At 32.3% G+C, this 16,092-nt stretch overlaps 1 protein-coding gene across 1 annotated transcript; it reads left to right on the top strand.

Annotated features, from left to right (window-relative positions):
• The first annotated feature begins 4,413 nt into the window (after positions 1-4,413).
• Positions 4,414-12,747, top strand: LOC149414938 (uncharacterized). Its single transcript, XM_089643190.1, has 4 exons — positions 4,414-4,894; positions 5,848-5,969; positions 10,158-10,500; positions 10,787-12,747. The coding sequence occupies exons 1-4, from the start codon at positions 4,420-4,422 to the stop codon at positions 12,289-12,291; spliced, it is 2,445 nt and encodes an 814-aa protein (XP_089499316.1). The 5' UTR covers positions 4,414-4,419; the 3' UTR covers positions 12,292-12,747.
• The last annotated feature ends 3,345 nt before the right edge of the window (positions 12,748-16,092 follow it).

Below are 16,092 nucleotides of genomic sequence, written 5' to 3'. Positions count from 1 at the left end.
AGGCGTATGTGTGGTAAAACCATGTTTGATCGTGTGAGGAATGTGGAGATCCGCAAAGAGTGCAAGGCTGATGTAAGCATAATGAGTAAGATTAAGAAAGGGACGCTTAGATGGTTTGGGCATGTAGAGCGAATGAGCGAAGATAGGAGTGTAAGGAGGATATATGATGCAAATGTGAATGGTAGCAGAAGTCGGGGACGCCCGAGGAAGACATGGCACGATCAAGTGAATCAGATACTCGAGTCGGGCCATGTCAAGAGTCAGAATAATAGAAGAGTATGTATGAGACGATGTATGAATGTGAATGAGGCAAGGAGTGTGTGCCAAGACCGAGTTGTTTGGCGGTCCGTCCTCTCTGCCTACCCCTGCGGGGAAACGGCGTGATGGTTAGTTAGTTAGTTAGTTTGGTTGCTATTTTGATTCTTGATGCTAACTAATTGCTTTCTGTTGCTAACATTCGATTTGAATAGATTAAGAACAGGACCAACTACACCAATTTTCTCGAGTTTCTTGAGAAGTATGTCATGGCTTGCTGTATCGAAGGCTTTTTGAAGGTCCATTAGTTTAGATAAAATATAATTACCACCATCAATGCTGCTTCTAAGTGTATTGATTAAGTGATTTATTGCCGCATTGTGTTCAATTTTTTCCTAAAGCCATATTGTTCCTTATAAATAAGAACGATTTTTTTTATGGAACGTTGTTTAATCTTTCGTAAATTGCACGTTCAAAGATTTGAGATAAGATTGGTAACATAAAAATGGGTTTGTAGTTTGAGGTATTTGTTTTGGACCCACCTCTGTAAATAAGTATTACCTAAGCTATTTTATTTATTTCATTTCAACGCCCATAGGGCTTTTGCGAAAAAGAATTTTTTTTTAAATACAATAAAAATAAAGAGTTTACATTATATAAAAGAATTTACAGATTACATCAAATATAAGATTTAACAATGCATAGGTTAACATAATATAGGTAACATGAAACATAAGAATTTACGAAACGTAGATAACATGGAATTAAAGTAGGTAAGTGAAATAAAATAGATGATTTGCCAATATCCTAAAAGTCAATTGAATAAAAAAGTATGAAATTGTTATTTAAATTAGCCTATAAACTATGAAACCTTAATAACCAATCTCTATTACGCAAGATTAGGATAAGAATCGACAAAAGGTCTTATAAAACATTTATATCTAATGTAAACATTCCATTAAACTGAGTTTAAATTTTGAATCTGATTGACAGCGGTAAACATCGATCGAACTATATTTATTACCAAGTCTGTGAAATCTTTGAATAGGCGAGTTAACGAAATAATTGTTAGCAGATTGTGGAACATTATACAGGGCCTTACAACTATTTGGAAAATTTCCCTCTTTAAGACACTCATTCATTAACTTTGATAGAATAGAAAGCAATTCTGTGGAGAGACTTGACTGAGAGAACTGTCTTGCATTTGAGCACTTACATTTAGTTTTAAGAATTATATTATTTAACTAACTTCTAATTCTGCAATAGGTTGAAGATATAACGATTCAATACTAGCACGCATTAATGTTATTTCGTTGACTAGATTTTGTGAAATTTCGTATATTATCAGTTAAACAGGAGCCTTTGTTACAAAAAAAATTGTTAAAATGGTCGTATATCTTTACGTTGCTTGTGAATATTTTATTATTAATGATTAATTTACTACAAAAAGTACTCGATTGGTTATGTATGATGTTGTTAATTAACTTCCATGTTTGTTTATTGTTATTTTCGATTTCTTTTTAAAAGATCGCCGAAGTGTGTTTGTTTTAAGTTTCGTTTTTTTGTAGTAATATTATTTCTTACTCTAGGAATTCTGTTTTCAATAATATATTCTTTGGTCATTTTTTTAGATTCGGGTGTAGTTTGTTTCTTTTGTTGGTTAGTTTTGTAAGGTCTTTGGTTATCCAGTCTGAGTTACTCACATGTTTTGTTTTAATTTTTGGTGGTGCTATTATAATTAATTTTATTTGTGAGGTAGTTATAAATACCTTCAATATGCAAACCGCAATCATTGATCTTGTACTCACCGATATAAAACTATCATACTCACTAACGAAATTTGATAATTCAATATCCGACCACAATATTTTACTCCTTGATGTAATTCACACATATATGAAAAATGCATCTATAAAGTCGTCCCAAAAATATACACATAATAATCTTGATAATCTAAAGAATGATTTCATACAATATAAGGTTGTCGTAGTATACCGGTCGTCATTCATACTAAGATGAAAGGGATTTTGTATGAAATCATTCTTTAGATTATCGAGATTAATATGTGTATATTTTTGGGACGACTTTATAGATGCATTTTTCATATATGTGTGAATTACATCAAGGAGTAAAATATTGTGGTCGGATATTGAATTATCAAATTTCGTTAGTGAGTATGATAGTTTTATATCGGTGAGTACAAGATCAATGATTGCGGTTTGCATATTGAAGGTATTTATCTATCAATGTTTTCAATGATTAAATACTAAAGTTAAATAAATTGATTCGGTATAAATAATTATTTTACAATTATCACAACATTCCTTTTTATTCTTATTTTGAATGCTAAAATAAACAACTTTTAATTATTTTAAATTTTTTTTCAGCATGGCAGAAAATAGCGTTATGGTAAAAATGTTTAAGGGATTTTCTTAAGTCCGCCAAAAGGGTGTAACACTTTTAATATCTAGCCGTAATACAATATAATAATGCCAAGTATAACTAAATTGAATAATTCGATGTAGAATAAAAATAATACTGTTTTTGATAAGTAAAAGTTTATTAAATATAGATATAATATACCTCAGTGAATATATTATCTGGTTTCCCCCCTGAACCAACGATTCATAATGTTATTGAAATCTTTATTAGCTATTGTTATAAACTCGCTGTGTGTCATTGGTACCAGCTTCCCTTTAAATGATTTCCCAACGTCTGGACCATTCATGGTTAAACCTCCAGAAACTAGCTCGGAGAAGTATGACAGATGCAATGGCAATACAGTGCCAATCAATTTTTATAAAAACATATCGATTTATGAATTGGAGTACAACAAACTTGGGTACAATATTTTTTGGACTGACTACGAAAGAGTTTATGAAAATGGACCATTCGTGAACTGGCGCATCGGAGATGAAAACATGGGAATGGTAGAGAACTTTACATCGATGATATTCGAGGGATGGAACACGAGCGCCATGGGCAGTGCACCGGGAGACTGCGCCACGGTGGACGTACAGAACAAGGAGCTAAAACCCGTGAGGTGCGACTTGAAGTTTCCGCGGTTGTGCGTCCTGCCAACCGTACAAGGAGGCGATAGCAGACTGCACGAGAATTCTCCGGATCCAACCAAAGTGGAGATCAAATATGCACGCACAGAGTAAGTAATTTAAAAACATTTTATTAGGATAGTGAACATTTGAAGGCGAATGTTATTCCATTGACGATGATAACTGTGTATTCATACGAATTGAAACTTCCACTAAGAAGGACACTGAACAGATCATTGAAGTATATAAGGAAAAGCATAGACCCGATTACTGTACCTCGAGAAATTCCTCAGTCCGAAGACATAGTTTGACTCAATGTATTTTATAGTATTACATATTGTTCTCAATTTTCTAAGAAACTCTGGAACCAAATTAAAACGTTATCTTCCCGTCCAATTTTCTCCAGTTTAGCAAGCAACCTAGAATGTGACACTATCAAAAGCCTTGTTTTAGATCCATAAATATTTCTAGGTACTTACGTTGTCTATCCATATCAACCATAACTAGAGAAGTCAATGTTGCAATGGTATCATGAGTTCCCAGATTAGGTCTGATACCATAATGTGCTTGACACATAAAATCTGCCTAATTCAAAGGCCAAATATTAATTGAAAATGTTAACTAAAATGCAGTTTTTTTTTCAAGTTAATCTTATAACCTAAAATAAGAAGGCATAAAATTCTAACAAAATTTAACCATTATTTCGGTCTTAACCAATTTACTTTTAATTCGATTAATATTCTATTTTTTAACTTATTCCTGAGATTTCGCATATAATTTTTATTTACCTAAAAAATCTACACTCGTAGGGAATCATCCCGAGGCGTTAACTAAATTAGGAGATAAGATAAAACGTCAACCGAAAAAAAAAAATAACAATATTTCTGAAAATTTGCATAGTGTGGGATCCACCAGTGGCACTAAGGGTTAAATTATTCAAGTTGGACGGTATTATATTGGAGTATTTAAATTGCTTTAAAGTGTTTTAATAAAATTTAATTGCTTTTTTGTTTTTAGCAACGATTTAATCATTTTTAATATCACCCATCCAATACCAATATTGTACGAAGTTTGGTGTTTCCACGAATCCCTAAACAAGACGGATAGAATAAGAATGGAAATCAAGGTTTTGAATAATCCCAAAGAGTTCGGTGTCACAGCAATAGAAAACGGAAACTATTGGTGTCTTTGTACAAACAAAATTGATTATTATTCGGTCGACTCAGAAAAGGTTGTATTTGTGAAAAATAATCATTTATATAAAAACACATCCGTGATGATGATAAAAGATGTTGAACTCTTAAGGTATTTGCTGGATATTCAATCTCAACATTCAGATGATTTGAAACGAAAACTTTGTCCTAACGGCAAATGCCCAAAAGATCTTGACACAAGTGTTATGCTAACCAACAGTGAAATTTTGGATAATGTTACGATATCAGAGAAAATGGACTTCGGTGACAAAATATTGTTGCATGTCACTGAGGGGGATCGCATTTTGTTAAATTACTTTCTAAAGGAGGATGTCATATTCACAAGGAAACTGCTATTCTGTCAGGATATTCAATTTGTCCCGGAGACTAAAATAGGTAATATATTTTTCATTAAATATGTGTATTTTTAATAGATTATCAAAATTCATATTTGCAATATTTAATCTTTTAAGGATTTGTAGTACGTTAGTATATTAATTAAATTACAACGTTTAAGTTAAGTGAAATTTTGTCAATTACTAAAGTAATTTATTTTTTGGGTACTATGCCGTGTTACGGTATCTCCTTCTTTACCCAACGTTTCGGACAGCAGTATAGTGTCAATCATCAGGGATGATGGATATTGTAATTCTGTCCGAAACGTTAGCTAGAGAAGGAGGTAGCCCAACTTTGAATTACAGGTAAGACAACAATCCTGTGATTATAAGTGTTACAAAATCGTTATTTTAATTTTATTTCATAATATTAATGAAAATAACGTTAGGTAATTCTTAAATTGAGATATAATATCGATACGAATTATGATGTTTCCTTTTTTTATGTGTTATATTTATAGAGATAATAACGACATTAAAATTAGTTTTCCGATATCTAATGACGAAGTTACGAGCTTTCAAAGTTAAAATTTGTTAAATTTATGCAATCGCGTCTAGCGATGTCACAAACAGTACAATTCATAACTCGAATTGCAGTGCTGCATTACTGTCGTGAATGTACCGTGATGTTACAGGCTTTTCGGCCGGCCACAAATATAAACGTTTTGTCAACTTATATAAAGCATTTTCAAAAAATTCAGTTAATTACGATATTTTGCTTACGATCAAAACATGGGTTACCAGTGAGAGTATTTTCCCGGTAAGACTGAGGGGGTTCAATTCCCAAATGCTACCGTTACATTTTTAATTTCTGGATGTTTTCGGTTTCATATTTTTCTAAGATAAGTTAATATTATCAGTGTATAAAATATATAAATAGTTCTTTTCTTATTGTTTTGTTTGTTCTGTATAATATGTCAGTCGAAAATGTAATGATTTTGATGAAATTCACAGGTCACGATGTCATAGTGAGAACAGACCTCTGCCGAGAGTACAGATGTGTAGGCGACTATAGATTCGGGGCTGTTTGGAAAATTTCCAATTTAAACTACTGTGAACCAAACATTACGAACTTAGTAAGTATTTTGTAAAACAAATTTTAATTTCCAGTTCATGAACGTATTATTTATTTATTCATTTTTGGGAAATCGACAGTTTACATTTAATTATTGAAGACAATATTATCGGTTTCTAAACGAAAATATTGTCTTCAATAATTTATTATTTATTTAAACCTCCATTGGGCTTTTACATACATAGTTCATAAAAAATAATATTCTGAAGATTGTAAGTTAACAAAAATTATAGTAAAAATACATATAACCGTATCAAATAAAAATATAAAAATACATATCAGTAAATAGTAAATGCATACAATAATTATTTGTAGGTATAAACCTGTTGAACAAAAATTAGAATAAGAATATTCCTACTCCTAAGTTATACAGACTTAAATTAGTTAATAAGAAATGTAAAGTTTATATGTATATGCTAGGTAGTGGCAGCAGTAACATGATACAATACGACACATAGTGTATGAGGTCTTTGAGTTAAAAAGTTAACGAAATAATTATTGGCAGTATTGTTAGCAAATATACTGCGTTTGTCTGCGGTTGTCGTGACCTGGTAAATCGAGGGCGATCGGTCAGCCAGTTTACATAGTTTTTATAAAAAAATATTGTGAAGATTATAAATATAGAATAGTAAAGCAATAATATAACATTCACCATTTGACATATAAAACCAAGTAAAAAGCAAATCTAAACATGATAGTTTGTAGGCAAAAGCCTGAGTTGTTGTAAGAAAATAAGAATTTGCCTACTTCTAAGGTATAAACACGAAAAAAATGATTATAAAAATGTTAAGTTTATATGTACATAGCAGGTAGTAGAATGTATTAACATAATATCTATGCGACACATAAAAGCTAGTGTATATATTTATGCATTCATTCAATCATCTATTCACGAACTAGCGGGCTCCATAAGCCGGCCAGTTCGTAAATGGATAAATAAATAAAAATAAAGTAAAATTTTTGCTAAATGATTACAGTAATTACATGTGAAATAATAATGCAATTGTAGTAATTGCAAGAAGACTACACCTATTATTTATGTCAATCTTGAGGAAATAATTCAATAAGAGGTGCAATAGCTAGATGTTTATTGTTTTATATTAAAAGTTCTAATATATTGGTTTTAAATTTGGAAACCGATTGGAAATGATAGACATCGATTGAACTATATTTGTTTCCAAGTGTATGAAGCCTTTGAATTGGAGAGTTTACGCAGTAATTATTGCCAGATTTGGTAACAAATTATAGAGCATTTAAACGGGTATCGCGGGTAGGTATACGCAAATTAATTAAGCTCGTTAAATCGAGGGCGTCCAGGTTGCCATTTGATATATTGAAAAGGCAAACTAAGTCACTCACTCTTGTAGTTAAATCACTTAGGTTTAGTAATTCCAATAGACTTGTATAATTAAGTTCTTCGATTGGTATTCCAAGTTTGGAATTAATAAACCTTAGAAACTTATGTTGTACTCTTTCGATTTTTTGCTGATGAGTCTTATAAAATGGAGCCCAGATTGTTGAGTTGTACTCCAAATTACTTCTTACCAACCCAGTATAAAGCAATTTGAAGGAATTAATTGTTGTAAATTCTTTTATCGTCCTCAGAATGAACCCCAGGCATTTCATGGCCTTGTTGGTTATTTCATTTACATGAGGAACAAAAGTTAATTTACTGTCAAATAACGATACATTTATAGCCATGGAGAGAGGTTGTAGATATAAATCAAATCATAATAGAGATATTAACAATATAAACAATAGAGACATAAACATTATTCACAAACCATCAGAGAATTATTCTTTTATGGACCTCTTGTATTTGGTAAGTTCGCAACTCAAAATATCAACCTTAGATAATACGCTATTGTAATTATTGCATAGTCTGTTCAGGCAAGAATTCTGCTTAGAGTTCGTTTTACTTTGGTCAACCCTAAACAGGACACAAGAGCGTGTTGAACGCGCAGGAACATTTAATGAAATCTTGTTTAGCAACTCTGGGCATTAAATATTATTGTTAACTTCTTTATAATTATGCAGAGGCAGCTTCATACTTTAAAATTGATTCACTGAGTGTACGGAGGCATCATAAGGATGCACTATTCCTTATATTATGAAATGGTTACACTTTTTTTATGCAAGTATTGGTAATACACCACGGTTGTATACAATAATAATTACTTACATTGGAGGACATGTCACGATCAAGTGAATCGGATATTTGAATTGGGCCATGGCAATAATCATAACAATAGAAGAATGTGTATGATACGACGTATGAATGTGAATGAGGCAAGAAGTGTGTACCAAGTTATTTGACAGTCCGTCATCTCTGAAACGGCGTGATGGTTAGTTAGTTAGTAAGTGACATTACAATGGTTAGCAAATTTAAAAAAAAGATTTAATTTAAAATTAACAGTTACAATATTTTTTTATTATTTTTTTAGGTGTGTTTGAACATCGAATTAGTTATTTATGTTAAGGATGTCTTTATCATTCGTACATTCGTTTGAATAATAAATACATAATATGTGTAAGTGAGGAATTGGTTAATTTGCTTTATAATTTGTTTGTGTACGGTGAGATTTAAATAGGTAATTATGCGTAGAGTGGCGAGTTGGTACTTTTAGACTAGACTCAGAAGTCCTCAACAGTCGGACTCCGAATTTACAATTTAAACAATTATAATAACACTATGTAGATAATACATAATTGGTTCCCTGCTATTTTTAAAATCTGATTTAGCCAAAACTCAATTGATAGACTCGTTGTCCATTAAAATGCATTCTATCCACAGACATAGGAATTAATAGACGAGAAGATAATGGCGAGGGGTAAAATCAACTGTTGAAGAACGAAGGGAGTGAAGCTGACTGTGATTCGTCAATAAATCAATCTGACAGTAAATAGGCATCTCGCATTATAATATCACCATTTACTTCTTAAAAGTAAAATCTGCTTTTGAATGAATAGACATTTTTACATGGGAGCGCAAATTACTCGCCACGTTATGAACAAATTTGCGAAGTCCAAATTCGGCAAAAAAATTCGGTTTTATTTTCAGAGTCGAATATTTCGTTTGTATTTAGTTAAGACACTTTTATAAATGTTCATAATTTACTTCCCAGCAACCAACCAGCTTTGTGTTTCGCGTCCAGACGTTTCTCGATGTGATAGTAACTGATTCATATTATACGATGTGAATATGCTTAAAATAAAGTAAAATAATGCCTATATATGGAATGTAATACGACAATTGGGTTTATTCTCTTTTTCACATCTATTTTTACAAGTTTTCATAATACAAGTCAACATTTTGCCGTGTTATTTCGTAAAATGAACCGATGATGCCTCGACCATAATTCGCACAAGAATGATGACGTCACGATTTCAAATTTCACTTGAGGCCATACGCGAGCCCAGCCGGCTCCAATGGAACCGGTATGGGGAGTGGGGATAATACGCTTTTAATCACTTAGGGCAGGTCTACTAATATTCATATATCTATGATTCTATCAATTTTTGGTGACACGCATATATCTGAAATTGGGAACATCATAAAAATTCACTGATTTTAGTATACGTAATAATTCTCGGCACTCGGCATATATTTTATTTATTGTTCAGAGCAAGTCCCTGGGGAGGAAGGTTTAATCCTCACTAAAACAAAAACAAAAATCATTTTTAAATTTATCTATTTAAAAAAAAGATTTTATAGTAAGAAAACTGTTAGCCGGTGTTCTACCACGAGCAAAAAATAACTCGCAAAAGCCCATAATATTCATTCATAATTGTTACATAATTTTAAGATTTGTGATTCTGACGGTCAAAAGTATTATCGTGATTTATTTATCAGGGCAGATGTGTAGATTGTGGTGAAGTGTGTGTTTTTGCGTGTAAAAAGTTACCTAAAAAGAAATCATGATAATTATTTTGGCGTGTATAATATTCCTCAATAATAATAACGAAATAAAAAAATAGAACTTTATAGACTAGGCATTAATAAAATAACTGTAATTTTGACTACATAATAAATATACTAATAAAAATACTAACTTCTTATTTTCATGTTCTGTACAACTATAATAAATGTATGACGGATAATTTATTAATGAAGATAAATTAGTTAGAACGTCAATTTTATGTATTATTTTCTCTTAAACTAGATTTGATGAGTAGTTTTATTCCGCAGGATCCAGCTGAGCAGATCCAATATGTGATGCAGACTATGGATGCTATGATGGACCTTCCTGTTAGTACAACTAGTCTCAAGAATGCTGCAACCATGGTGGACGGTATTCTTAAATTAGGACTAAATTATACAATTCCTTCGGAAATCCCAAAAAACTTGGAAGCTTTAGTTAGTAAAGTGATTCTGCCAATGAATCAGAGTGAAATAATAACAATCCAGAAACCAGACGTGAATATTGCTATTGCCATTGCAGATAAATCTAAACAAAAATCTCTTGTTGGAATAAAAATTTCTTCTGATCCGGATGAAAACTTGGGATCCTCATTTGAATTATTGACTTCAGGTTTGTACGATTTTTTTTGATGATGTAATGAATGCATTTTTTTCTGTTCACTCTTTTACCCTTAATAAATAATAACTCATAGTAAATATATATTATGAAAAATTTCGGTTTTTCAATAGTGTTTTGGAATCATTTTTATCCATGACATTGTACCTGAACCTTAATACTTAAATGGCAATTAAAGTATTTTATATCCTTCCACTTAATGAAATATACGATCTAATTACATTTGGCAAAAAGTGCTTAGCCACGTAACGATTATATTAAAAATATGTTTTTTTTTCAGATTCACTCACGGATTATTCTGAAGAGGATATTATTTTGGTTAATGTGTCATCAATTCTAAGCAACCAACCGTCTGGCGGTGTGAAGCTCTTTTTTATAGTTTATCGGAACGACAAAGCATTTTCAAACACGAAACAACAAGTTGGCCACGATCTGAAAAAAGTTAACGGGAAAATCATCAGCATTCAAATGGGAAATATTTCTAAGCTTGGTAAAAATGAATACGTAGATTTACATTTTAAGACTAACGTGAGTAAGACAGGAAACAAACGTGAAAACAAGGAGTGCGTTTTCTGGGATTTTGGTTTGGGACCCACAGGCCAATGGTCTACTGAAGGCTGCGAGTTTCTGGGAAAAACCGACCTCGAAGGCTGGGAAACCTGCAGATGTTATCATCTCACGCATTTTGCTCAGCTTATAAGCATTCATGGTGCCCAAAACCAAGATAACCTTAAACATCTCGTGAGTAATTTTCACTATCGAGTGTTGACATATATATCCTTTTTTGGCTGCATTTTATCCATCGTCAGTCTGTTTATTGTGCTCCTCACGGGAATTTTATTGAAGACCTGGAGAAATGGCCTGGTTCACAAGCTTAGGATGAATTTAGTCGCCTCAATTGGAATCATGATGTTCAATTTCTTGTTTGTTTCCACACTAGACTTAAATGACAAAAACTCATGCACTAACACATGCTTTGTCTCCGGAATTATTTTACATTACTCGGTTCTTTCAACCTTTTCTTGGATGTTTGTGATAGCCTTTTTTTACTATCAAAAGATTGTTAACGTATTCAAATCCATGAAATATTCTGAAAACTCCATACTATTACTTGCTCTAGCTTTTGGGTGGCTGTTTCCCTTGATACCGATGATTCCTCTTCTGACTTTTGATTCTGACAGCTATACAAACAATTTAAGTAATAACTTTTGCTACCCGAGCGGATACGGTTTTTGGCTAGCAGTTGTTTTACCAATCTTCATGTTTATTATTTTTAATACCGTGCTTTTGTTAAGCATTCTTTATTCTATTTATGGCACCTCGCGCGACGTACATGCGTGTATTTCAAGAGAGAAAAAAATCGTTCGGGACGTCAAAACGTTCACTTTCCTTTTCTATCAATTCGGACTAATGTGGATTTTCGGGCTATTTTCAAATGAGGTTTTCATGGCCTATCTGTTTTGCATAAATGTTTTACTTCAAGGCTTCAGTCTGAGTTACTTTTTTGTTTTGGGGGATAGAAATACTAGGAAGCTGTGGCTTTCCAAATTTAGTTTATCTACAGATGTGGAAGCATCTTGCGAGAAATCGGAAATATCTATACCTAGTAGTAACATTAAGAAAGAAAACAAATCTCTTAGCAATGTGTTTGATCCATGGCATCAATGCGAAAACTCAGGGAAAATATTAAATACCTCTAGGATTTCAGTTTATAATGAAAGAATGTCTTCTTGTAAGGAGTGTTCCGAAGAAGCATGTTTAAAGTTATTAAATGTCATGGCGTGAGACAAATCGAATCCAGGCTAAAGAAAGAGATAGCTCTCGTTTTATAACACGTTATAAAAACGAAAAATTTATCACCAATTTTTTTTGTATTTTGAATACTGTCACCAAAGCCTCATCTAATGCAGGTCAAGAAGATTAATCTAATGCGGTCACGGTAAAATTCCAGCACGGTTATACCTATGATCTTGAAGGGAAGATTTGGTGGTTTGAATAAGATGAGCGATGAACAAAAAAGGATAATATAGAAAACATTTGATTAGGAAATTAATGGTAAGAGATGAAGCAGACGCCCGAGGAAGACTTGGCACAATCACAAATACATATACAGATATACACATACAATACATATACAGATAGTTATTAAAGCTAATTGCAACACTATACACGGTACGTGTTTTATAAATAACGTATTTTATATAACTTTAAGGTAACAAATACAATTTAATTTTTAAAACTGGTACAGAAATAACATTTAAATGATTAATAAACTTAAATAGTATTTCTACCTACTGTTGGGTTAGTTTAACTATATCTAAAAAATAGTAATTAAAGTAAGAATCTTTATTTTAGAATTATACCCAATCATAGTAGATTTATTTAAAGGATAGAGAAAATTATAATTGGTTCTACTATTGAATTTTTTATCCTTTTTATTGTGTACTGTGTATGCACTTATCACATACATTTGTATAATTGATATTTGTAGTCATGTTTGAATTATTTTTACATTCAAGCTAAATACTTATGTTAATCTTTTTTTAAATAAAAACTTATTGAAATATAAAACTAATTGTTTATTCTTTATATCTGTTTGCACAATTTTCCGATAAAATTGTCTCTTTCATATAATAATAATAAAGTATGAGGGTTCTTGTTAACTTCAATGGCCCTTAGCTCAAATTTTGCATTTGTATGGCGATGTCATAGTTGGTTTCTCACGCTTTTTTCTGTATTACACTGAATGTATTGATTTCAACGTTTTTTTTTGTCTTATTTTTATTCACAGTATTTTTATAAATTTATCTTTGTTATAATATAACTAAATGTAACTGTCCTAAAACAGGAATATCTCCATAGTTGGACGGTCAAAGCACTACCATGGAATCTTTACCAGGTGAATGGAAATTTACAATCTGTACGAAGCCTATTATTAAGCGGAAATAAATGATTTTATCATTATAATACTAGAGGCAAAATCAATATGTAGTTTTATTCAGAGTAACATGCACTATAATATATGTATGTATACTTTTAGAGGGGTCAAAAATAATAATCTGTATATTTAGAAAATGTGTATGATCTGTAATAAGCGTGAATACGCTTGAAAGCAAGGAGTGCATGCAATGACAGTGTTGTGTAATGTTTAAGGTTAAACGCAACACTCGTTGTATTCTACGTGTTCATAGATGGCGTTAATTAATTAATTGTATTAAAACACGCTTTTTGCAAGGTATTGCTTTACAATATTAAGACAAATTATTTGTTTGCGCCCGCATATACGCAATATGAATATGAATAAATAGTTTTGTCCATATAAAAACTCAATTCTATCGAGAAAGGCATACAAATACAATATTGGATTGAATCATCGGTACAATATTGTATTCGTGTGCCTTTCTCGAAAGAATTAAGTCTTTAAACGAACAAAACTATTGATTCATATTCATATTGCGTATATGCGGGCGCAAACAAATAATTTGTCTTAATATTGTAAAGCAATACCTTGCAAAAAGCGTGTTTTAATACAATGAATTAATTAACGCCATCTATGAACACGTAGAATACAACGAGCGTTGCGTTTAACCTTAACTCTTCTCTGCCTCTACTCCTGTGGAGAAATGGTGACGGCGGAGGCATTCTAAATAAATAGTTATATATTGTTATCAGAATAAATTTGTAGAACTCCATTTTAATTTAAAGTTTTATACGCATATAAACGAATTTATAATCAATTTTATGTGAAATATCTATAAATTACCCCGTTTTTCTATTTCCCTTTATGTTTTAAATTAGCATATCTCACATCTCTTCAGATGAAGGTTGTCATTACAGAACTAATTACGCTGAACGCGAGTTCTACTCTTGACATCCGTTTTATTATATTTAATTTAATAATAAGATTATTTTGTTCTGTGTATTATTGAATCTGTTCTATATATCAATGTATTTCTCGTGCTTTTACGCGTTACGAAGTGTTTAAAATTAGGTGAAATTTTTGAGGTTATTCCAAGACGTGTTCAAAATTGATTAGAAATCATTGAATTGTTCAAGAAGTTAACAAAAGTTATATGAATTCAATATATAAATGCCTCAGAAATATGTGAATCGTAAAGTTTTCCAGAAATGCACCATAAATACCTATGAACACGGTGTTAAAAATATTGAACAAAGTTATCAAATATTTTAACGTGAAAAAAAGTAAGACTCTTTAATAACTAATAAAATAAATTAAATGTAACAAGAATATGAAAAGTTAAGTGACAGTTGCATTGCAAATTTTCTTATGAAAAGGAAAGTGCTTTCAAAATGTGAAGATTTCATAAATTTTTCATACGTTTTACGAATTTATAAACAGGTATGTTTGATTGTTTGATCTGAGTCGTACCTGCCAGGCAGTTTAACTATCTGAACAGCTTCGACTCGAACTGTCTGCTTCGGTCAGTTGTAATACGGATTGGAGTCCCAAATCTGGTGATCCGACCACGGTAGAATGCACGCGCTACCGTTTCTGCCTCTTGGTCCTTGGTGGGGAATGCTTCTGGCCATCTTTGGCAGTTGCGCGCTAATTTTCCTGGTTCCGCTTTGATGGCCGGCCAGACATAACGATCAGTTATGAGTTTAACTGTTGCGTTTATGCCTGGATGAGCCAGCTGATGGACGGTATTAAAAGCTGTTTCGATTGTCTCGACTATGTAAAGAGCATCGGCGACGATTTTGTCCATTACTGCTACATGGCGAATGTCTGTAGTGAACTGGCTGATGTAATCCAGATGTCGGAATTGCCTTGGTGAGCACTTATCAGCCTTTTGCTGAAAGGCGAAAGTGATAGGTTCGTGGTCGGTAAAGATGGTGAACGTCCTGCCCTCTACCATGTGTCTGAAGTGTTAATAAGCACCTTATTTTCGTTGAGCTGAGCAGAATTTCTTGGAAAAGAATCCAAACGGCTCCCAGTTCCAGATGATGAGCTGCTGGAGGGCGGCGCCGGCTGTGGCGTCAGAAGCGTCGCTGACAATGGACAGCGGAGCTCCATATTTTGGGTGAGCAAGTAAGGTTGCCTGAGCAAGAACTTCTTTCCAGTTGTCGAAGGCTTCCTTGGTTTCTGGTGTCCAGGGCACTGGCTGCTTGCCTTTTTGATTCCCTTGGATAAAGTTTAGAATTCCCTCACCAAACATAAGAGCATTGTCTCTTTATGGTGAGGAAAGGCTATAATTTCTATTGTTTTATATCTCGTTAATATCCTGTATTTATCTATATAAAAATTTTTTTTTTTTCTAATATTAAATAATAAAAAAAAATTTCAGCGCCGTTTTGTTTAAAATTCACCTTAAGGGCGCTGTAAAATTTATCTCAGATCAATCGAGATTCGTAATATATAACAGAAGAGTTGTTTTGAGATAAAGATCAATGTAAGAAGGTATATTTTTTAATTAGGATAGTTTTTTAATTTGACCCATGTCCCATCTTCTGGGAAACGCTGTAACAAACTATCAGTGTAAGGTCGATGCATAGCGAGTTTTGAACGCATATGCATTAACGTAATTGCATTTTACAAAACATAAGCGTGGTACTTTTAGTGGTTTA

This window comes from Hesperophylax consimilis, chromosome 19 (genome assembly GCF_061612785.1).
Source record: "Hesperophylax consimilis isolate HC1 chromosome 19, BYU_Hcon_1.0, whole genome shotgun sequence".
Lineage (NCBI taxonomy): Eukaryota > Metazoa > Arthropoda > Insecta > Trichoptera > Limnephilidae > Hesperophylax > Hesperophylax consimilis.
This window is presented reverse-complemented; position numbering and strand designations above follow the sequence as displayed.